Raw genomic sequence first — 24,209 nt, forward strand, 5'->3', positions numbered from 1 at the left:
TCCACCAGGAGGAGAAGGAGGAGGAGGAGGAGGAGGAGGAGGAGGGAGCCGCGGCGGAGGAAGGCGGGCGGCGAGCCCTGCTGGGTCGGGTTACAGGGAGCCATGGAGCGGCGGCGAGGCGGCGGGGCGGGCGGGGACCGCCCGAGGGGCGGCCGCCGTGCTGCGGGCGCCCCCCCGGGGCTCCCCGTCGCTCCCCGCCCCGCGCGGAGGCGCGGCGGGCGGCTCGCCGGGCCGCGCCGGGCCCCGCCGCAGCTGCTGAGCGGCGCCGCGCCGAGCCGCGCCAAGCCGCGCCGAGCCGCGCACGGGCGGCGGGAGGAGGCGCGGGGGCAGGCAGGTGCCCTCCTCCCGCACCGCTCCGCGCCGCTGGCATCGCCGCTGCGCCGCACGGCGGTGGGCAGCGCCGCCCAGGCAGCCCCCGAGGTCGCCGCGGCCCGCCGCCGGGGGCAGCCCCGCCGCCGCCTCCCCGCGCACCCCCGCCGCCCCGATGGCCCCCGCCGCCCCGCCACCGCCCCCCCCCCGCCGCCGCCGGCCGCGGCGGCCCTAGAGGCGTCGGGGCCCTGCGCTGCCCCGCGGAGGGGAGGCGGAGGCGGCGGCGGGGCGGGGGCGGAGGCGGAGGCGAGGGGGCGGCGGAGCGGCGGCGGAGCGGCGGCGGAGCGGGAGCCGGCGGCGGCGATGGACGAGTCGTCGCTGCTGGACCTGCTGGAGTGCTCCGTGTGCCTGGAGCGGCTGGACACCACGGCCAAGGTGCTGCCGTGCCAGCACACCTTCTGCCGCCGCTGCCTGGAGAGCATCGTCAGCTCCCGCCACGAGCTGCGCTGCCCCGAGTGCCGCATCCTGGTGGGCTGTGGCGTGGACGAGCTGCCCGCCAACATCCTCCTCGTCCGCCTCCTGGACGGCATCCGACAGCGGCCCCGCGCCGCCGGGGGCGCCAGCGGCAGCCCCAGCGCCGCCGCCCCCGCGTACCCCCAGCCCGCCGCCGCCCCCAGCGCCGTCGCCGCCGCCGCCGCCTCGGCCGCCGCCAGCCTGCGGGAGCTGGCGGCCGCCAGCCGCAGCGCCCTGCTGGGAAAGGTGGGTGCCGGGCCGGGGGCGGGAGGGCCGAAGGAGCGCGGTCGGGCGTGTGCGCGGCCCCGCGGGGCGCCGGGCGGTCGCGGTTTGCCGGCGGGACGTCCCGCGGGGCGGCGGAGGCTGTCTCCCGGCGTGGGCACCGCGGCGTGGGCCTCTCCCCGCGCTTGCGGCCGTCGGTTGCGGTTGCCCCCCGCGACGTAAAGATGGGAGCGAGTGGAGGGTCGGCCGGAGGTGTCCTCGAAATACTCCGGGCGGCCGCGGGCGGCGGGGGGGAGGAGGGGCCGCCCCGGGAGCCCCCGCGGGGGCTCGTACCGGCTGTCCGGCAGCTGCCGCACCGACGGGCCCCGGGGCAGCCCCCGGTGTGGCAGAGCTAGACGTGGCTCCCGGAGTTAAGAAACACACAGTGACTCGCAAGCGCTTTTATTCGGCGTGTCGGCCTCTGCCAGGTGTCTGTCAGGTGCAGGCAGGAGCCGGCTCCCCCTCCCGTGCTGCCTGCGGGGATAAGGCGCTGGAAATACTCGGCCGGTCCCGTACCCGGCGCCTTCATCTCACCCCCGAGTTTCCCCCTCCGCTCCCGGGGCGCTGCCTGGGCGGTTACAGCCACGCAGAGTCCTTCTGACAGCCAGGATTGAGCGGGGTTTGAAGCTGAAGTTTCCCCTCCCAAGGGAACGTAATTTCATTTTTATGTATAAGGTGTGTGATTTATTGAAGGAGAGTACTGCAACATATGCATTTATTTATTTTAAAACTGCAATCGAGTGCCCGATCTTGCTCCCTTTAAAATCAATGGCGAGGGCTTCATTGACTCAGAGGGGACACGATCAATTCCTCCCAGTGTTCTGTGTTATTATAGAATTCAATATGATAAAATTTACTATAGGACCTCTTTAGGAGAGTTTGGAATGGAGACGCTCTGAAGACTGTGAACTTCATCTTATTTCTAATGTCATATATATAGTGGATATATTTAATTGTCTTTGATCTTTCTGCTTGAAATCTGCTTGAGCTGTAGTTTACTGTACAGGCTTTTGATTTGGAAAGGTCAATGCAGAGATTCCTTGTGAAGTTGTATCGCTATAATAAATGTTTCAATTAATTCTTTTCTTTTTTTTTTCCCTGAGAAAAATGAATAGACCTGTACCGGTGTTTTGAAGTTTTGCCTACAGGAAATGATGGCAAATGCCATACATTGTTCCATAAAATTCAATTTTGGAGTCTGAAGTGAAATATGCTTGGCAATATTTCCGGAAGGGTAGATCCTTTATTACTGAGCTGTAGACCGCAGTGATCTTCAGGTATTTAATAATGATTTGTCAAATTTAAAGAAGAAAAAAAGGAATGGGATTCTGCCCTCTGCTTTTTTGCTTACTTGTTTTTCAACTAAACTTAGGGTGGCGGCTTTGTCATAGCAGACAACTGTCATCTTGAGTTTCAGCATTACAAAAAGGGAAGTTTGCATTCATTAGGTAGTTTAAAATAACATATCCTTACGGTTTGGTTTGATGTCCAGATAATAGTCTCTTACAGGAGGTAGGGTCTGCATAGAAGGCTTATTGCACCTGCAGGGTTCGTGTTGCGGAGGCAGGGTCTTGCACCCTGACCAAGCTTTTGTGACCATCCAGAGAGAAGACAATCTCTGGTTTTCATACCTTTACATCCTAGTCAAGCTAGGATGTTACAGGGGTGTGTGCATGTAAAGAAATGCTTGATGGGGAAGGTTACTTGAGGGTAATTTTATATCTTAATGCAAAATTTTAGAGAAGCTGAGTTTTCATTATTTTACCATAAATTGGCATTTTATAAGAAGTTACTTCCCTAGCCATTATTGCGGATATCATACAGTAAATAAAAACACATCACGTTCTATCGTTTTCTGACTTTGATTGAATAGGACTTCAGTGAGCATCTTCAGTTCTGTTGTCTGTTTCTGTGTGGGTTGTTACCCATCTGAATTTGATAGAAAGCAAAGTTACACATGACCTGAGAATCACATTTTGGCTTGTATGGTTAACAATTGCTTTTTTTTTCCCCTTGTGGGGCTGATGGGTGATTCTGGGGCAGTGGGTCTGCTGGGGCAGAGTGGGTCTGTGAAACTGTTTGCTTGGCCTTTTGACTGACCGCACAATTTTATCCTGGAAATCAATGCAATGTGCTTGATCCTTACAAGGTTCATTACAGCGAAAGAAAGTCTGAACTAATCTGCTTTTAAAAAAAAGCAGCAGGGGAGAATAATCCTCCTTGGAGCTGCTGATACAGCTGATTGCTGAGCTATCCTGGAGACAAGAGTACAGCACCTCTCTCTGTACTAAACAATAGATGGTACAAACCAGCCGAGAATTAGGCTTTTTGAGGCTGATACTGAAGTGCAGAATTGCATCCCTTTCAGTTTTACATTGGTCTTTGACAGCTTAGCTCCCTTGGAGAGAGCTGAAGTGATTCTTTATGATATATACATTTTTTTTAATTTCAGAAATTGCTGTAGATTTGCTGCCTGGGGCTTAAATGCAAATTACACTATTTTACTAATTAATACCTTTCATTTTAGGTAATGCGTTATATAAAATGGGACATACCATTATGGGCTTTTTTGGTTAGGAAGGAAAATGCTAATTGTGAAATGTAATGGCAGAGAGCCAAGGTCACTTCTATGAGGCTTCAGTCTTGCCCAGATCCTCGGACCAATATGTTAGAATCACACCAGGGATCTGTTTCTGTGAGAGTTTTAATTAACCTTAGAAGACAGAGCAGGGCCAACTTCCATGTTGCTGTTACGCCTGTGTTTTACTTCTACACCTTATACTTCGGGGAAGTCTTCTTTGCATAGACAGTATTTTCTAAAATCAACGAATGTTTTTTATCACTTTGGCAAAACTCAGGGGGGTTTGTATTTCTTTATCCGGTCTTTGGTCCTTCTTTTCCCATAGTTTATTGCAGACTCGGTCTATCCAGAGTGCTGAAACCCAGTGTGGGAGGGGCTGGGCTGGGGATGGACTAGCATTGGGGCTGCTCCTAAAGTTGTCCAAGACCATTCTTCGGAAACGCTTCTGAAATACTGTAGGTGTGTTAAGATATGTGGTATACATCTTCAGTATGAGAGGTCTGGAAGTGGTGTTTACCTACTAATATACGCTTGAAAAATATTTGGGATTCTATCGATATATAGTGGTATGTGACCTTTCGTAAGCCAGTTAGTCTCCCAATGCCTCTATTTCAGCCTGTAAAAAAACAATAGTCTGTTTCTAAATGGTATAGTGTATTTTGGGTCGTTCACATTAAAGATGCTATGTAAATGCAGAGTATGGTATTAGACATTATAAAAGGGTCCGACTGCTGAAAGAACACACTGGAAGAATGAGGGAGAGGAAATCCAGCAACTGTTAGAGTGGCCCCCCCAGGGGATAAAGCAGGAGGCTAAAAGTGGTTTATAATGGTAGGCGCATTACACACAAGGTTATAATTTATTGGCTCCTCTGTTTCCATTACCGCTGTCGAACCACTCGGGGAGTTTAGGTTCTGTCAAAGTGAATGGCTCCCTTAGATTGTTGAGGCATTATGGTAAATCTGCCTTCTTTACTGAGTGTGGGGTTTGGGGTTTGCTTCTTTTTTTTAACAATGATTGCAGTTTATCACTTAGAATTTTTTCAAGGGTTCTCAAGACCTAATAGCCAGCTAAATGCATGCAAGTCTTCAGTAATTTCCTCCCAAACCAGGCGTCTCCCACTCCAGGTGCAGGGCTTATTGCTTGCTTGCTTGCAATACAAACTGAGAACAACATTTGCATGAGAAAGAAACAACCTAGAAAAACAAAACATGTCTCTTGTTTTACCCAGAAGAGAGAACGTGGCTGAAGTGACAGATAGGCATGTGGTGCATTACCAGGCGGGGATATAGGTAACGGTAGAGAGTAAGAGATGCGCATAAGGAAAATGATGTGTCAGCGTGCTTGAGTGAAGTGACGGATGGGCTGCGCTCCCCTGTGTTGCACTGGATGCTTCTCCCATGTATCAGCTTTGCAGAGCTAATTCACTGTTTCAGGTGTAAGGCTGCCATTTGCTAGCCCAGGGGAAAGGTTACTACCCTGGGCTTCACAGGAGTTTTGTAAGCAGAGGGAGCAGCGCTAATTTGCTATCTAGGCTTTTCAGTTGCTCTGTTTATAGAAATTCTCCAGAAGAGACATTGAATCATTATTTTTTGTGAGAGTCCTGCCTCATCCTACGCTGGTTGCGGCGGATTGAACGTGGAGTAGACCTTGCAGTAATTTTCCGCTGCCGCCTTTCCTTCTTGTATACATTGTCCATCAGGTGGAGATCCCACCCTGGGTTACGCAAGAGGAAGCGGATGGAGCCTGGCGTTTATATGCATTTATATCTGTTACAAGCAGCAGTGGGTTGTGTAGGGGACACACTTTGTCTTGGGCAGAGGAGGCTCTCCAACTTGGCTTTTTAAGGGTCAGATTTGCACAGAGAGGAGTGCCATTCTTGTTAGCAGCGCACAGTATGCATAGGCCCACTATGTAAGGACTTACCTTACTTTTGTTCTTTCTCTCTGATTTGTTTGCTTCTGATGCTGTAGTTTGTATGGCCAGTGCCTGAGCTTTGTCGTAAAGCCATCCAAATAGGACTGATATTCCACGTGTCGGAGTCTCTGACCTTGTGGATTTTTTTTTTGACTGGCAGATGGCTAAAAAATGTGTTTCAATGCAGGAGATTTAACAATCATACTAAAGGGAATTGCGAAAAATATAGCCAGGAATATTTAAAAACCCAGCAATTAAAGCTGTCCTCACAGAAGTGAATGAGCATAGGAGAGGGGATTGCTGAGGGGCTGAGTCAGAAAAATGCATCATTCACTGAGCTCTTGCTTTTCAGAAAACCCATTTGCAGGTGTCATTTTCATGTCCATTATGTTTTCCAGAAATGGAGTATTTTTACCCATCTTTGGATGATGCTGTTAGCTTTTACTTGCAAGCTAGAAAAATGCATGATGGGCCTGATGCGACTAAAGGGTGCTGGTGTTGACACTGGACTTTTCCTTCTGGCCAGCAGTGGCTCAGTCACACCTGGAAGAGTCGTGGGGCCGTGGAGAGGACTTTGTGCCACTAGCCCCGGACCCTCCCTATTAGTTTGTGTCAGTGTGGCATGCGTCTATGGGACTCCTCTTGCTGTCAAATGTGAATGTTAAGTTTAGTCCCTGCACATCATCCCTCTGAATGATTCATGATGAACGCCGGTAACGCTTAGCGTGACAGCGTTCGGTGTTCGGTAGCTGGTTACTCAGAGATGGATAGACTTGCTTGACTGAGCTGTAAGATCCTGTGCACGTTTTGATTCTGGCAATTTTTGCCCACCTCCCCTAAATCTCTGCTGTTTGCTGTTTGAGAAGGTGGCACTGCTGTGTTTTTAAGGCTGAGAAGGAAGAGAGAGGATGGTTCTGTGCAGAACGCGACCATTGACCTCTGGCAAGCTTCATGAACTTTCTGAGCTTCACATTTCCCAGCTGAAAACCTGCCCCAGTAGCACTCACCCACCCTCATGTGCTTCGCAATCTTCAGAGGGAAGCGGCCCTGCAAATGCAGTGTTATTACTAGAGAGGCTGGGATTCGGGGAGATTAAAAAAGCTCCGATTCTATACACTGAGGCTACGACAGTTATTTTCTGCTGGGTTGACTGGGGTTTGGCAGAGATGCTGCACTTTGTTTGCGGGGAACGTCGGTGCAGGGATGCAGCAATGAGCGCTGTGTATGGGCTGTAAGAGTACACTGTATTCCTTGTTTCTAATCTTATCAGTTCATGTTCAGGCAGGCTCCTGGTGCTGGCCGGGCGCCCAACAGGTCAGGCCGGCGGAAGGCGCTGGCTGCTAACGCCGTGTGCCTGTACTTGCAGGTCGGGGGGAGGCTACGCGTGCTCTTTCTAGACAGGGCTGTGTCTGTGCGGTCAATAAGCTGCCACATAAAATGCTACAACAATTATTTTATTTATCCATGGAGGATTTTATGCTCTTGGAAGGTCTTTTCTTATGGTCTAGAGTTATTTTAGTTTGCTGTGTCATAATTTTAGGTTAATAATCCCATTACTGTTTCAACTTGAAAAGTTCTTCTTGAGTTTTGCACTGTTCTATTTAGAATTTCCTCTCCAATTTCACTATTTTGTTCAACATTATGTGCTGTCTCTGCTAAGAAGCACTGCTTAAATTTCAGATAAAAACCATAATTCCCTCTTGCACTTAAGTAACCCACCTGTAATATCCGTAACTATGGGATGCCACTTTCTTTTGGTCTGCTCTTCCTTAGAAGCCTTTCCTTAAGCTGCAAAAGGCCAGTTACAACTAATATTTCACTCTGATTAATGTCTTTAAGCATTGCAACATTGTAATTGCTGACCTCTACTCCACTGGATTCATTCAGTTTTCGGGGACTTGTTGACTTCGGCGGACCAAAACTGTTTGGGATGCACACGGTTTCAGCTTTCCAGCGCTCACTCATCACATATCGAGCTGAATTTTCGCAAGCATTTTCAATGCGGCCTTGTTAAAATCTGATGTTTTACAACAGGTTTTCCCAATCTGGCGTAAGCTGTCATGGGAAGAACCCAAGATTAGTTCTAATAGGACATGAGAGCCTGGACAAAGATAAACTACGGGATTTGAGAAAGCTGCATGACCTTGGCCTTGCCCCAGCTCCCACAGCAGCTGTGCTTCTGCAGCTGGGGAGGGAGCAGTGGGGAAACGCAGTGCCAGCTGAAAGCTACCTATTTATCCCTCCTCTTGCACCAAACCAAATTGCTCCTGGTTACAGAAGCTTCTTTGCGTGGAGCAGACTGGTACTTTGGCTGGAAAGTTACTGGCCTGACCATTATGCAAAAGAGAAAGTAAAAAAAAAAAGAACAAAAAAGGAGAGTGAAAAAAATCGGAAAAATTTCTTCCTAGTGCGTCGTGCAGATGGGCCTGGGAACAGGTTCTCCCCATTTACCAGCCCCAGATCCTCTTTCTTCTGCCAGTTCGGATTCCTCTGACAGCTTGAGCCGTGCCTTTTCCTGACAGTTCGGGGCGGCGGGGGGGTGCTGATGTGCTGGTTTTACTCGCTTGGCTCCGTTACCGTCTTCCTCAGCAGTAATGTTAAACTCGTTACCTCCTCTTTGCGGGAAGTTTTGCTTATGTTGCTAGAGCATTGCTGAAAAACCTTTAAAATTGTTTGAATAGCTTTAAAAAAAACCCACAGCGTGTGCCCAACGATTTAATCTAATTGTCCTTGCATGTAATTTGAACGGTTTTATTCAGTTAAAAGGAACAAACATTAATTTAACGATACATGTACATGAGATGCCTCTCAGTTCAGGGGAAGGACAGAAGGAGGGAATATTACTTTTGGTATTAAAAAGACATTTTGTTTTCAAAAGTCGAGAGAAAAATGTAAAACATCTGGAATTAAGAGCACTTTCTGCCCAGTCTTTTAAGCATAACTTCCATCGGCTCCACAGAACTTGCTGTGCGCTGGTCGCTGTTAGCCGGGGTCACCTGCGAACCCGGGCGATGGGCAGCCTAATGTCTGCCCAAAGGAGCTGACGGGGCTGCTCCCCTCCTCTGCCGGGGGTCACCGGGAGGGCCTGGTGTCTGGCGCCAGGCTCGCTCCTCCGCATCTGTAGGCCAGCTATCGAGGGGTTAAACAGTGAAAACCACGCTCGGGTTTGTCTCATAACTGGTTTCTGGCACTTTCAAAGCATGGGTTGGCCCCTGCCGAAGTTTGGCTTCTTGTCCCGTGGGAGCAGCTGGGATTTTTGGTGCGCCCGGTCTGTCTGTGTGTGGTTGACCCGAGGGCAGGGGTTTCTGAGGGGCGGGCGCCCTCGTGAAGACGGTGAAGCTGTTTCTGCAGCAGGTCTCTCTCTTGTCCCGTTTTGGAAACTGGAAGGCTTAGCAGTCAGGCTTGCGGCGCGGGGTGCCAGAGGAGGGAAGGCTGTGGGATTCGCCAAGGAAAAAAAGAGAGAGATGGAACTGTTTGCTTTCGCCATGGTAATCGCATAACATAACTTGACTCGAGGATGCTGAGGAATTTTCATCTGCTCTCAAAGAAGACGGGACAAAGGTGCAAAGCCCTTTCCTGCTCTGCGGCATTCAGCCACGTTTCGTTTTCAAGATACCTTAAGGATTTGTGGTAGTGCGGAATTTGTCCCTCGTGTTGGCTGTCAGCTAGAATATGATTTATCAGACAAGTGAAACTAATGCTGTATATGGTTAAGGAGCGCCTTTCTGTGCACAAAAATGGTGTTTATGGGAAGAGGTTGCTTCTTAGTCGATGCTTAGAGTGTCCTTCCACTGCTACAGCAGCAGGCATGAGAGTCTGATTACTCAGGCAAGTTAGCATTAATTTTTTTCCCAAGTTTTTAGCAGATCTGATCCAAACCTATATGAATCGGCCATTGCTCATTTTAGAATGGTCTGCTTGCATGAGATAACAAATCCCAGTTTTAGTTTAAAGAGAAAATATTTTAACAGAAGGCTGGCAAGATTGTTATCAAAATGCTAATGATCGTTTCTCCTACAGTCCCAGTTATTTTCAGAGGGAGGACTAGAATAGACACATCATCTGAATAATATTGATTTTAATATGTATTACTGTCTCATTAAGCTGTTAAAGTCTTTCCCCTTCTGGACAAAGGTTCATGAATTGCTGCAGTTGATGTATCATTAAAGTTGGTTTAGGTGCAGGATGGATAGAGGGAAAGAGAGATCTTAAATTTCGATGGTGCAGTTGTGTATGGACTGTGGGTAAAGATATTACGGTCCTAAGCAAAAAGAAAGGGACACTGCTGCGTTCGGTGTGCTGCTGCCTGATTGCCTTCCGAATGACAGCCAAGAAGTCAGCGAAATACAGGCCCGATCATATTTACTTTACTAAAAGATTGTTTCAGTAAATATTATTGAACATGCTTATTTGCAGATTAATTTCAGGCTAATTCCAATCAAAAACTCCTCTGTGAGTTACTATAAAAAGACATGATTTTATGAATTTACTTTTTAATTTCTAATTTCATTTTGAAACAGCTTTTAACAGGCTGCCTTCTTACGTGTTTTGAAATGCTTTTATTGCAGCTTGTATCAGGTTTGCTATATTGTCATCCCTATAAGCAAATCAATATGTTTTCATTTCCAATGATAGTAATAATTTATGAATTTTTAATTATTTTAACTCAGTAAAGTAGAAGGAAGATTTTGTTTTGATTGATTGTGTTTTGATTTACTTCAGTTAACATTTATTTATCTGTAAATATGACACACACACAGAAATACATCTATCTATGTGTGTGTGTAATAGATATATCCCTGAACGTATAGATTTTTGACAGAAAAACCTGTTCCCTGCATTCTTCTTGAGTCCGTATCCAATTCAGTAAATCGTGCAGCATTGTCACCGTGTGCTAGGCATGGGTGTATGTTGTGTCGTGGCGCAGTGGCTGGTCCTGCTGCATCCCTGGACGTGTGCCCGCGGTGACCCCCTGTGTCGGAGCATGCCTGCTCGAGGGACGATAGGTGTGCACGTACGCAGCCTCCTCTCGCACCCCGAAAATACACATCTGCGCTTGTCGTGTGAGGGAGGAGGGATGTCCAGCAAGAGGAGCAGGAGCCGGCTGGAGGGGAGGCGGGGGAATGGGTACCAGCCTGCTGCGAGGAGCCTGTCCCTTGAGGACGCTGAGGCCCCTCGTGACGGGCTCTCCTGGTCCTCGCTGCCAAGCCTCCTTGCGATTTTGTGCTAAAATGTCACAAGATAAGAGGCAGAAATAGCACAGGCTTTCCTGGGAGAAGCGTGAGCTGCAGCACATCGAGTGGGCAGGATTCATCAGCACTGGGGCTGCTGCTCCTCCCCAGCACTACGTGGGGAGGGCGCAGCGCTGTGAAGAGGCAGGCTTGGACAGCTTCGTGTTCAGTCCAGAGCATCTTGCGTTTCAGCCAAGAGTTTTCGTGTGAAGAGCCTCATTCTTTCGCATACTTCCTTTCTAAAACAAATCATAAAAAACCCCTTGGAGAATACAGTCATACATACACGTCATAAAATACAGTAAAATAATAGTTGACAACCATGAGATGAAATTTTTTTTGCTTATTCTCTTCTGCTGTGTAGGTAATCGTGGTGTTAGATTGTAGTGGAAAACATCTGTTTATTTCTATTTCACAGTCATGCAGCAACATAAAATCGAAACCAATCATACCTTTTTAATAATGAAAAATCAGTAAATTATTTTCTAAAAGGAAAGTATGGTACTTTTGATCTATATTGCAGAAAGGAAACTTTATTTTTTCCTAGCTTGAGTTTTAGCTGTTGTTTGATAAACACAGGACTTCCTTTTATATGCGGTCAGTCTCGCTTTTATCTGAGTACATATTTCCATGGTGGGGCTATGACTGTAGTCGTTACTGTTAAAAATAATTTAGCACACTTTAAAGACAGGGCTGTGTAGGGTTCAGCATCTGTAATAACATTGTTCAGCCAGGGAGAGGTCATTTTGTGCTTGTTAACAAACAAAAAATCAACAGCCAGAGTTGAATGGCCATCTCCCACTCATCCCAGGCCTCGAAAACAAGGAAGCAAGTAGCTAAGGGGAAGGTCGGTGTCTTCCTCCCTTTGTCTTGCCAGCAGCACACTGCAAGAGATGCAGAGGTGTAGAGAGCCACAGGGCTTTTGCTTTCCAGTTTCTCTGCTTCTGATGTTTGTTTTGTAAAGATTTTATACTGCTGAAATCTCTGTTGCTAAGAATTGGGTTTGCCTATTTTTTTTTTTTTAAGTACAAAATATAGCATCGAATTTGCTGCCTTCTGCAGTGTGTAGGGCTGAGAAGATGAACGCTGTCTGCCCCCAAGTGAGAGCGGGAAATGGGTTTGGTGCATCGAGTCACCGTGGTCCTCTGGGGGACGCGGGGGAGTTTGTGATGCTCTTTAATGCATCTCCTCTCCCAGATGTGTCGCCCGCCTTTAAAAAGTTACTAAAATTAAGAACTCCAGAAACAAACTGCTGTGTTAGTAGCGATAACAGAAGATCCAGGAAAGGATCTGTGTCATCGTCCCCTTCCTGCAACGCTCTGCTGCCGGTCGAAGACATCCAGCAGGCAGGAGAGGGCAGGAACAGCCCATCCAGGGGGTGGGCTATGGCTCTCCTGCCCCCCTTCCCTCTCCACGTGCATCCTCGCTCTCCAGCGGGCCAGGGCACCTGCCAGTATCGGGAGTAGAGGCACAGGCTCGGGTGGTCGTTGAATCGTTAACCTCCCAAATTAACACATTTGAATCCTTTCTAGCCTATACTGCAGAGCCTGGCTTTCAGGCTGGGCATCGTCACTCTTCTCTGTGCGGTGGGCACAGAGAGGGACCCAGAAGATGAGCTCCTTCCACAGAAGGAGCCAGAAGATGAGCTCTTCCACAGAGGGACCCAGAAGATGAGCTCCTTCCATGTGGATGATGAAATGCTTCACGAGTCACCGGTGATGCTAGTGGTCAGGGACCCTGGGAGAGGGGTGTGCTTGGCGGTAGCTAATGACGAGATGACTGTACCACATTTAGTCATACTGAAAGGCAGCACGGGGCCGTGCAGAAGACGGGAGAGGATCATTCTGGATGTTTGGTTTCCTGTGGGAGTATGGCTCGTGTGATAGCTTAATCTTAAAAATATGAGAAGGGTGTTTATGGAGAATTTGCCCTGACAGCGTTGTAGGTTGGAGTTTGTGAGTGTAGTTAAAAATAAGACTAATAAAATTTGGAGAGCACGTTGAACTCTCTTTTTTGAGTCTCTGTTCCCTCTGCTCCGAGCTCGGGAACCGCTGCCACACCAGGGGCATGGCCAACTGTTGCTGATGAGCGTCTTCCTCATTGCTACAGCTGAAATGGAGTCGGTGGGCTTGTGCCGTAGCACATTTGTCGTGGAATTAAAAATCCCTAGACTCGCCTTGCTTTGACCACTCTTCACGTAGGCCACCACCTGCTTAGGAAACAGTAGCAGCAGGAGCTGTCTCCTGCCCCTGAGCACGGGAGGAGGATTCAGGTGGTAACACTCAGGCAGTGCTGGGCAGTTTCTGCAGTAGGATGCTGCTCTGTCAGAGCCTTTCCTGTTTAATTTGGTCACTTGAGAATGAATTCCTCCGGTTATCAAAATTGTGATGAAAGTGGGGGTTTTTTAGTATCAGTCTGTTGTCTTGGATGGAAGAGAAGCGTATTTCAGTTAATCCTCCCCATAGCTATCAGAGGGAAACTTTGTGTTGGCACAGGGTTGGGGTTAAAAGAGTCTGAGCTCACATTTAAAATGAGAGATTGCGGGAAGCTGGATAGAGTGAGGTTCCTCAGCTGCTCTGATGCTTTTGATGAACATGTGCTTCCTTGACGAGTCAACTCATGACTTAAAGGTTTTGGATAGCGACGCTGACTCCCCAAACCAGTGATTCCTTTCCAATGCCGGTAAAATAAATAAAAGCCAAACACAGAGTAAAGACTATGGTCACCCTGAAGTTGTCTCATTAACCTGTAAACCCAGAGCGATCGGCAGCGAGCAGATAAAAACCAGAGTGAATCTCAAGCAAGATGGTAAAGGTTACTTTGCGTTTTTTGAAAGTAATCGTATGGGGAGATCCTGACCTTCGTAGTGTTCAGCATCCTAGTTGTTTAGTAGCTTTGTCTGAATGAAGTTCAAATAAACACTGTTTTGGTTTTTGTAGCTTTTTTCAGTAATTAATGAAGGAAAGTGAGTAATCTGCTACTTGGCAGTGCCGCTAGGCACGTTGTAAGAGAGCAAAAGTCTCTCTCTGCAGTAGAAAGGATGAATTGATTTCTTTTTTACTTCCATCTCCTCTTCCTCTTCAGTCCCGGTAGCTCCAAGAGACTGCAGATTTCGAAGCTAAGAGTGAAAGAGCTGTGATGCCCAAGCTGTTCCTAGGGGCATGTGAGAGCCTCGGGGGCCTCTTTAGGACTGTGACTCAGTTTTGGTAGGAGGTGTGAGAAATCACTACCGTAGTAAGTAGCAATATCGTAGCACCTCAGCAGAGCCATTTTTGAGAGCGTTGCTGGAAGGGAATAGTCTCCTTCCTAGGAAGAAAAACTCAAGGAACGTCATTCGAATAGCTTTGCTTCATTGACCTGGTGCAAATATTATTCAGGATAATGGTTTGCACTGATGGAGTTGCTGTATTACTTCACTTTAGGTCTGTCAGACGTTACTATTTTCTGCTCTGCATGCCATGAATAGATTTGCCTTTTCCCTCTGATTTCCTGTATTTACTTTCTTTGCATACACAAGAAGCAAAAGGAAACAATTTTGCCAGTAATGAAGGTCTCGCATGGAGGCCCTGTCCCCGCCCCCGTGCTGCCCGTGCTGCCCGGCCGTGGAGGGGTTTTGCTGGTTCTCCCTTGGGGCGTGGGGGGGACGCGTTGTGTTTTCACTCAGGCTTGATGGGAGTTGAGAGCTCAGGAAACCCCCATGGCCCATTCTGTGCCCCTGTGAGGTCCTATGCTGCCGGTCCCCCTTGCTGCTCTCAGCCACCTGGGCAGCAGCCGGTCAGCCGGCCCCATTGCCATTATCCCTGTGACCTCTTGACATTGTCTCTCTGCCCCATCGCCATCACCCCTTGGCCCCAGGAGCCCCTCCGCACGGGGTGGCAGACTGCCTGTGGTGCAGAGATGTTCCTGAGCAAACCCCAGACGCTCCCTACCCATTTTGCAAGTAAGCAGCATTGGAGCAGAGGTGGACCAAATTAATGGTCAATGTCCAGATGGAGACCAGTAACATGTGGTGTCCCTCAGGGGCCTGTATTGGGACTGGTACTGTTCAATATCTTTATTAATGACATAGGCAGTGGGATTGAGTGCACCCTCAGCACGTTTGCAGCTGACACCTCAAGCTGAGTGGTGCCGTTGATACGTTTGAGGGAAGGGATGCCATCCAGGGGGACAGGCTTGAGGAGTGGGCCCATGTGAACCTCATGAAGTTCAGCTAGGCCAAGTGCCAGGTTCGGCACCTGTATCAGTATAAACTGGGTTAAAAATGGACTGAGAGCAGCCCTGTGGAGAAGGACTTGAGGATACTGGTGGATGAAAAATTGGACATGAGCTGATAACGTGTGCTTGCAGCCCAGAAAGCCAACCGTATCTTGGGCTGCATCAAAAGAAGCATGGCCACCAGGTCAAGTGAGGTGATTCTGCCCTCTACTTTGCTCTTGTGAGACCCCACCTGGAGTATTGTGTCCAGCTCTGGGGGCCTCCATACAAGACAGATGTGGATCTGTTAGAGCAGGTCCAGAGGAGGGACATGAAATGGTCAGAGGGATGGAACACCTCTCCTATGAGGAAAGGCTGAGAGAACTGGGGTTCAGCCTGAAGAAGAGAAGGCTCCGGGGAGACCTTATTGCAGCCTTTCAGTACTTAAAGGGGGCTTATAAGAAAGGCAGAGATTTTTTTAGTGGGCTCTGTAGTGATAGGACGATGGGTAACAGTTTTAAACAGAAAGAGGGTGGATTTAGATGAGGTGTAAAGAAGAAATTCTGCCCAATGAGGGTGGTGAGACACTGGAACAGGTTGCCCAGAGAAGTTGTGGATGCCCCATCATTGGAAGTGTTCAAGGTCAGGTTGGACGGGGCTCTGAGCAACCTGATCTAGTGGAAGATGTCCCTGCTCACTACAGGAGGGTTGGACTAGATGATCTTTGAATGTCCCTTCCAACCCAAACCATTCTTGGATTCTGTGACTCTACGACCAGAGAATGGGCATAGAAAATGGGACGTGGCAGACACAGCTACAGACAGTGAAAAGTAAATATTGTAAAATGCATGTTTATGTGTTTTGGGAGGTTACAGGAATTCTGATCTCTACTGTTGATTCCTTAAACATCTTGATGCAGTGAAGATGCTATAAGGAAAATTGCATTTTCGTGCTGAAGGGTTTCTTTGGGTATAATGCTTCCAAATTGAATATAGAATTGAATAAATATGGAGTCATTCTTTTCTCTTTATTTCATCACAGCTTTGCTGGAAGAATTCTTTTGATTTGCAGAAGGGTTTATAGTGGAAAAATTGTTTGACGTCCATAGCAAGTATAGTCTCATCCTTAATGGATTGTTTAAATTTCCCAACAGGGATATTCTGTTTCGGAACAATAACAGTAAATTCTTGACCGTATGTTACAGTTTCCAGTTCTTTAATAAACAGAGGTATCTTTAGTTAATGTTTCTTAACTCCACAGAATACTTTATAGAAAACAGTAAATACCAGTGCTCCCTTTGTAGATGAGAAGTTAAAGCACGTCCAAAGTGACCCGCAACCAGCACGGCAGAGCCAGGGAGCGATCGCGTGCCTCCAGGCTCAAGCACTGTGCTGTTGCGGCACTTGATGCGCTCAAGCTCTTGTCGTCATCCTCGTGTTTGGAAGGAGCGTGACAGACATTTCACACCAGATTTTGTTGTGGTTAAAGAGCTTTGATGAGTTTCACCTCCTTTACTGTGTGCTACAGCTCCATTTGGCCTGTATCCAAGTTTAGTTACTTTAGTTACTGAAATTGTTTTCCTGTTCTATTTCCTAGTATTAAATTGCTGTAAAATTAACTGGAAAACTTCTATTATGTACCCTGTTTCTTTCTTTTGTCTTCACATTCTGGGTCTTTTTTGTTTGCATGTGTTTATTTTTCCTTTGCTTATTTTCTCTTTTATTGCATCTATGAAGCTTTTGTTCTCAATTTTCATGTCATTTGACATACGAGAGAAACCAAATAAAATATTTCACATTTCTGTTTCAAGTTAAAAACCGGTTTTTATGCTGAACAATAATTGTATTACAAGGAAGCCTGATGTGCCCTCAGTGCCATTAGAATATGTTGAATAAAAGGTAATTTAATGGAAACAGCGCAGTATTTGAAAGTTCACTGCATGAAAATTGGATTTTTGCCTTTTATTATTTACATTGCACCTTATTGATATTTAAGGCCACAGGGATTATCATCCTCCTAATGGCTTTATTTAATAAAGACTTTGCATTTCACAGCATAGGATCTAGTGTGGGCTTCAATCTGTTATCAGGATTTCAATTAGCTGGCTTTGGCTTCAGTTGCCCTATAAATCCTACAAATATATCTAAATAATTAATTGGCTTTCACTGGATGGTAGTGGCTACTTTTAAATACAGCTGCTATATACTTAGCTGCTAAATGACAAGACTGTGCTCATAACTTGCTTTTATTATTTTTTTTTTTTAAAGATGACATATGTCTATTAAGGTGCCTGGCTAGACCAGGACCAGCCTCCCAAGGTAAAAGACCTTGTAGAGGAACTTCAGTTACGGCAGCTGGGATGCAAGTGCACCTTGAATTTTAGGAGGAGAGGATAGGGACAGGTGGATGTCACGGATCAACGTATCCCCTAATTGGACTGAAGGACTTTGCGTCCTTTGATTGTGGTTATGTATATTGTGAATCAAGGGCTGGATCTAGCTGATTCCAGGGTGGAGGAGTGGTGATAAATATAGGAGACGGAATGAAATTGCTCTTACTTTTGGGTCTTCCCTTCACCTATGCAGAATCACGCACCCGTGGTAACTTTGTGGTCAAGGTTTTCTTTTGCAGTGACATTTCAATCTTCTTGCTAAGTACGCAAAACAAATAATGATGTAAACTTTTTGCTGCACCCTTTAGGGTATTGAGAGAGCCTGAGATTTTATTGTAAGCGAGCCTAATAAACAGTCAGGCTTGAAAAGATGTGCCTCAAAAATACAGACGTAGGGCCTAGCATTTTCTGTATTTCCTCTTGTAAATTCTCTCCCCTGCACACCAAAATATTGATACCCTGAAATAAGGAATCAGCCCCGCGCCAAGCTTTGGGATCAAAACCGATAACTTATGGGTACGAGCTCAGTGACAATCATGCAGTGTGAACATGCAGCCAGCCCAGGCACCCACTAAAAATGCCTCCCCTGCCCCAAAACAGAACAAAAATCAGCAGCAGCGAGCTGCAGGCAGCAGCGCAGGCAGCCGCGCAGGCATGCAGATGAACGGCCTCAGCGATTCACCTAAGAGCAGCAGGACGGCATACGACTTGGCAGCTGTGGAAAAGCGCTGTTGATCTGAGAGTCCCGGTCTTTTCCAAGTTATTCCTGCTGGCTTGCGTCCCGAGGAGGGAAGATTTGAGACCTTCAGGGACCCAGAAAGACCAGGACGCCAGTCAAATTTAAAATGCTTAAGTTGCAATACTTAGAGCTTTAAAAATATTTTTCGCCTATCAGTGCGTGATTAACTGACTGTATGAACTCGAAGGGAAACATAATATTTATTAAACATAGTTCACTTAGTCATTTTGGCATTTGATATGCAAAGATTATGCATTTTTCCCAGGAGTTATGTTAATAATTTCAGCATGATAACTTTAATTTTAAAAAGGGCTTTTCTTTGCTAAAGGGAGGGTTATCTGTGCATGTGTGCAAGGAAAACTTTAATTAAAATTTCTGTTCTCCATTGTTTCAGGAGTTTAAAATGCACTTTCTCCCCGTGAGACAAAAAGACTGCTTATATTTACAGGACTCAAAGGGTTAATGTGTGAAAGTGAACATTCAAGGTTATATTACTGACAGCTCCATTGTGTTGGCAAAGAAAAAAGATGAAGCACAGCCTTAATTTACTTCTCTTGCTAAATAGTACTCTGTTCTGTATTGTTAGAAGAAATCATTCCATATCTGGAGAAGATGGAAAACATGGAAATCATGATACTGCCTCTGCTGTCCTTAATATAATTTTTTTTTTTAACCATTTCTCCCCTGACCCTCCTGGAGGGCTTGAAAGAGAAACCAGTCTGTTTTTCTGAGGAAGGACTGAGGACTTGAAATGTGATCCTCCTTTTTGGTGCCTACTGCAGCAGATAAAATATGGGGGAGTTCTCCTTATGTTTGTCCAATATGGGAAACTGATGCTCTTAGATACATCTGCCATGGGAAGACAGGACGTGCTTAGAAAGTTCGCAAAATATTAACCATTTGGTACGTTTCATTTATCCATGGAGATTATTGCCAGTGTTAGAAAATTGATGAATAAGCTAGGGGGGAAAAAGGCAAGATAAGAGTTTGTGTCAAAGCTCCGTCTGTTTCCTGGAGGCTCCTACAAGTTTCTCTGAAAACTTGTTTATATGAAATAGAATGGAAAAGGAGAAACCCTAAAAAATATCCTTTTCTTTCCTCTAACAGATGTTGTTGTTTATAGGACAGTTTTAGTAAAAATATAACTTTGCTGTAAATCAGTACTTGTCCAGAGTAAACCCCACCCATGGCGTATGCAGTCCTTCAGAGAACCCAGAAGAAGGGACACCAAGGTAGTTTCTCTCGTTGAAACCTATGATTAAGGATGCTGTAATTATTTCTTGGGAGGTGTTCACTTGTCCCTGCACCGCCCTCTCCTGTTGAAATCTTCCCAGAAAAGTCAGGAGGGAATAAATCCCTATGCTGCTGCAGCTTTCTCAGGTTTCCTTTGGTGGTGCTCTTGATGAGTTGTCACCTATCCCTCTGAAAGGGTTGGGATTTGCCACCCAGCCACAGAAGTTCTGTGCTGGACCGGTAGCCCTTAAATATCACGTGCGTTAGCAATACAGGTCCAAAGGAGCCGCATCATCGGAAACTGCTCATCTGCTAACCACCATCTGGCAAAGCGGCTCCTGTAACAAGAAGGAAAGCAAATGAGGAAGAATGTAAATGTTTTTATTCAAGAGTTGTATTTTTCTTTGCAGATTGATAGCAAGTGGTCAGTCTGTTAAGAAGGAAATGTTGTTCTCACTTCAACTTACTGCCTCAGAGTGAAACGTTCATTTTGTTATTTTATTTCAATATAAGACATTGCTATTTTACCCTGAAAAATAACCACCGTTACTGATAGGAAATTGTTTGTCTGCTAAGACAAACAAATTCATCTGTAGCTAATATGAACGGTCTATTGCTCCTTCTGTACAAGGCACGCGAATCTCTCTCTTGGCTGCTTGTGATCAATCTGGTTTTCTAATATTTGCCAGTGGAAAGGCCCTGGCTCATTTCTTTCTTCTGAATCATATTTTGATTGTCTCATTTTCTACTGAAGTGATTAAAGCTGAGCTGGGCATACACAGACTATAACTTCAACACATAGCTTTGCTAAGCTGCAATGTATATTATTAAAATTTCTAAAATTATCTTCTACTATTGGGTTATTTAATGCCCTAAAGCCTTCAAAACAAGTTAAGAATAAATGATAGGGTAATCCACATTCAATACTTCTTATCAGGGGCATTTGTATGAAGGAACAGAAGGAGAAGGTTATGTGCCCCGGGTTTTCAGCCCAGCCAGGTTGTGTCCCGGGGGACCAGGACTCCTGGGTGCATTGAGGAACATGCACACTCGGTAGGATGGAAACAGCCAAAAGGGTCCTTGAACAGGGACCTGGAAAGAAGTACTGAAAAAGCATCAGAAAAGCGGCCAACCTGCCTCCTGGGCTGTGTAGGAGGATCTGGGTCTGAATAAGAAGAGTGCGTCCCTGTTCATTACTGGTAGATCACAGAATCACAGACTGGTTGAGGTTGGCAGGGAACTCTGGAGGACATCTGGTCCAACCCCCCTGCTCCAGCAGGGCCACCGGTTGCCCAGGAACATGAACAGAGGTATTGAACAACACATCGGTGCAACAGAGGCTGTGCCAGGTCATGGCAATGAAGACAACGGCTTCAGAAGTAAGCAATCCTTAAAACTCTTGCATTGTTAGGAGTTGCATCCCTCTTTGTTAATCTTTAAAGGATGATTTTGGCTAGTTTCTGGATTGAGTGTGCTCTTTAATGTTTATATCTGTGCTGTCGGCGACTGAAAGCAGAGCTGGGAAGTGCAACCATCGCTCCAGCCACTTAGTCTGTCTTTTCCTTCAGACTTTGGAAATTGTCACCTGTCCTGAAAATTTATAGCTTGTCTTTGCTTTGGGGCTACTGTGAGTTAATCTGAAGTATTTATGGCTATTATAGTTGTTCAACAAACAGGTTCAGCCAAATAAGAAGCCTTAACAGAGCAGATTAATAGCAGGGAGCCCTTTATTTAACTTGGCAGAGCTCATCGCGAGCCATCAAAGAAAGGAGTCGCTTTGTCAGTAGTATTGAATGGACGAATACGATAAGCAAAGAGGTCACAAAGTCTTACAGCCTAGTTTCCCTCAGATTGGGGAAGGACTTGCCAAACAGCTTTAGGACTCAAATATAGGTTTTTTATGTATTCAAAGCATATGAGGTTCTTAACTATTGTTCCCTTCGGTATTGGTGAGTTTTCGCAAAACGCAGAAAGGCAACAGGTCTTGAAGGAGCCCAGAAGTGACACGCAGCCCATCTGTTTTGCTGAACTGTTTCTCTAAATTAAATCCATTGCTTCCCAAGTAGAGTTGATAATAGGATGTTGAAAATAGAGTATTTCAGAAGCAATTTTGAAAGCAGTTCCCCGCGGCCCATTACAGATGCAGGTATTCTGATGATAATTCCCCACTCCCAAGTGAGGTACTCACTTAAGGCCCCAATTCAGCAGAGGCTTTAAATGCGTACTTGTGTTAATCTCGGTTACAGCAGTTTTGCCTGTGGTTAACTCTAGCAGCGTGTTCTCAATTAAACATGTGTCTGATGTGTCCTCTGCAGAAATAAAGGGCTGACTTGAGGTTAGAGATAATTTTCTCTGCGTAGCTACTGAACTGTGTTCGGGCTGTACCTGTCTGCATCTATTTAGCACGAGGCAACGCGGGTTGCGGTGGCTTGTGCCCTCCTACCAGGAATTGTTTAAGAACATGGCTGAAGTCTTCCACTTGACTAATTCATAAGAGAGGAGCTGAAGGAGTTGGGAAGAAGAAGGACTGTAAAATGTAATTTCAGGGTTAATGCTCTTTGTCAGCTATTGCAGGGGGATGAGCATTACAAGTGTCACAGGTGTCTTTAATTATATATGGCCTACTTCCTGAAATATTCATAAGAAATGGAGATATGAAGTGAAAGTTCTGGTTGGAAGGTATAAAGGTTATTCTTAAATATCAACACGGTGATTTCCCCTACCAGGTTCTCCATCTAGCAAAATTACTGGATTGCTGCGTTTATAGAAAAAAAAAAGCCAAAGCTGTTCTTTCACCCATGCGTCTTCTTTGCCTTGGTAAACCATCCCACAGTAACAATTGCTGTAGATGTGTCTTAAAGTCCTAAGTGCTGCAGGTGTGAAAAAACACTGGCTCCTGATGAGCAGCCGGGGAGCGGAGGCAGTGATTTATAGGACAACATAAGCGTTGCAGAATTCAGAAGCAAGTATACTCTTCAGTTTTAGGTTTGATGAGTCCTGTGAGCCCTGCAGGACCGGTAAGTCCCGTAAAGCATATGGTTAGAAAATTGTGCGAATTCCAGTCTGAAACAAATGTAAAAATAGAGGAACTGGTTTTAGCACTGTGTTTTTTACTGTCTGCACTTACGTTAGGATTGTGTTAGAAATAGGAACACTAAACTTTTACAGCTGGCAATAGGTGGAGGATGATGAACAGGAGGATTGTTCTGGACGTGCAGGGGAAAGACAAGGTGCAGACGGTGGGACTTAAATAGTCTGCTGTTTTAATAATGTAACTCATTTAGGTGCAGCCCAGCAGTAACCCCCCAAGGGCAGTCATCATTCATTTCTGCACACTTGAGGCTGTCACCGGCTCGGCGTGTGTCTTGGTCCCAACCCCTTACCCTGCTGCTATCATGTGGGGGCGGTGAAAGGGGAGGAAGGCTGGCGTTATCTTGGTGAACCAAACATCTGCAGCGTCATCCTAGTCCCCCCCTCTCTGGGGAGTGCCTTTCGCTGAATTTCATTTCTCATCTCCTGTGCAAGCAGGGAACAACCTCTCTGTGGTACAAGCCTGCACCGGACACCGGCCGTTCAGACATGTCAGCCCTTGCTTGAGCCGCTGCTGCCACGTCCCCTGCCCAGTTTGCAGGTTGCTAACGCGTCTCTCCGTGAGACTGGCTAAACCGTACACGACCCTGCGGTGCTTCCTCCCTCACTGCCCAGTTATGGCGTTCACTGCAGGTGCCCTTATTCACAGGCACGTTTAGCTGTGGTCATACATGCCTCTTGGCCTCCTCATATGGTGTTTCAAGCCAAGTCACGGTCATTTTCAGGAAAAGGTCCCAAACTTAAGTCTTGCTTTAACCAGATGACTTAGAAATTTGCTTGCGCGATGCCCAGCGCGTAGTAATCCTACCTAGTGGTTGCTGCCGTCTTGTCAGCGAGTGCTTTGGTGCACGTGGTGCGTTGGATGGTCTCACAGACTGCTCCTTCTTCCTCAGGGGAGACACTGACACCGCAACCCGTCAGGGCCCTGGTCACTTCTGGTGCCTCCTCCGAATTCACACGACCCTCTTCTCGCTCTTAAAAGTTGGGTAAGGCAGTAGAGTGCTCTCGGCCTCTGGTCCCCAACGCTGTATAGATAAATGGGACCATGTGGTCATCCCCTTCAGCCTCCTCTATGGGAGACAACTGTGCAAAAAAAAAAGGTCATTCTGGAAAGATCAACGAAGCACCTGCTTCCCCATGGCAGGATTCAGCAGAAGCTACACTTACCCGCATTTTTTTAATAAATGTAAGACCTAAACTCGAAGATAACAGAAAGAGCAGGAAGGGCCCTGCTGGTGTTTATAGATCCGTAGAATAGCACGGAAAAGTGTCGGTAAAATTCCTGGGATATCCTAGGAAATACAGTATATCCAGATATACAGGAAAGCATCTCTCCCAGCTGGGAATCCGTTTGACGTGAGCATGGGAACAAAGTACGTCAGCCCAACTTCCCAGGGTTTTTAGCGTCAGGGTGCGCTGCGCTGCACCTTGCCCGGCGCTCTCCCTCCAGCTGCGGGAATCCAGGCATTACAAAACCCATATTTTAAAATTGGCACTAGCTGGCATTTTGTGAGGAGCCTTCTTCCTTGACTTTGAAGAGCGGCCAGTTCCCAGCACTCCTCAGCACGTGACTAGGCAAATTGCTGCTTTCTTACACTTTTGCAGCCCATAGAGTTGGGTTGAGGTCAAATTGCTCAATCAGACCCCCGCTGCCCCTCTTTAGGTAGGTCTTTGCTGGCATGAAGAGCTCCAGAAGTTGCCTCGGGAGAAGAGCTATCCTGAACGCAGGTTCTGCCCGGCTGCATGGGG

General features: G+C 46.8%; 1 protein-coding gene across 1 annotated transcript in view; it reads left to right on the top strand.

The window, feature by feature from the left end:
* Positions 1–637: 637 nt before the first annotated feature.
* Positions 638–24,209, top strand: part of SH3RF3 (SH3 domain containing ring finger 3) — a 252,470-nt gene continuing 228,898 nt past the window's right edge. Inside the window, exon 1 of the mRNA XM_075136349.1 lies at positions 638–1,068. Coding sequence (XP_074992450.1) covers positions 673–1,068 — 396 coding nt within the window. The 5' untranslated portion in view covers positions 638–672. The remainder of the gene's footprint in view (positions 1,069–24,209) is intronic.

The sequence above is a fragment of the Calonectris borealis genome, chromosome 1 (assembly GCF_964195595.1).
Source record: "Calonectris borealis chromosome 1, bCalBor7.hap1.2, whole genome shotgun sequence".
NCBI lineage: Eukaryota > Metazoa > Chordata > Aves > Procellariiformes > Procellariidae > Calonectris > Calonectris borealis.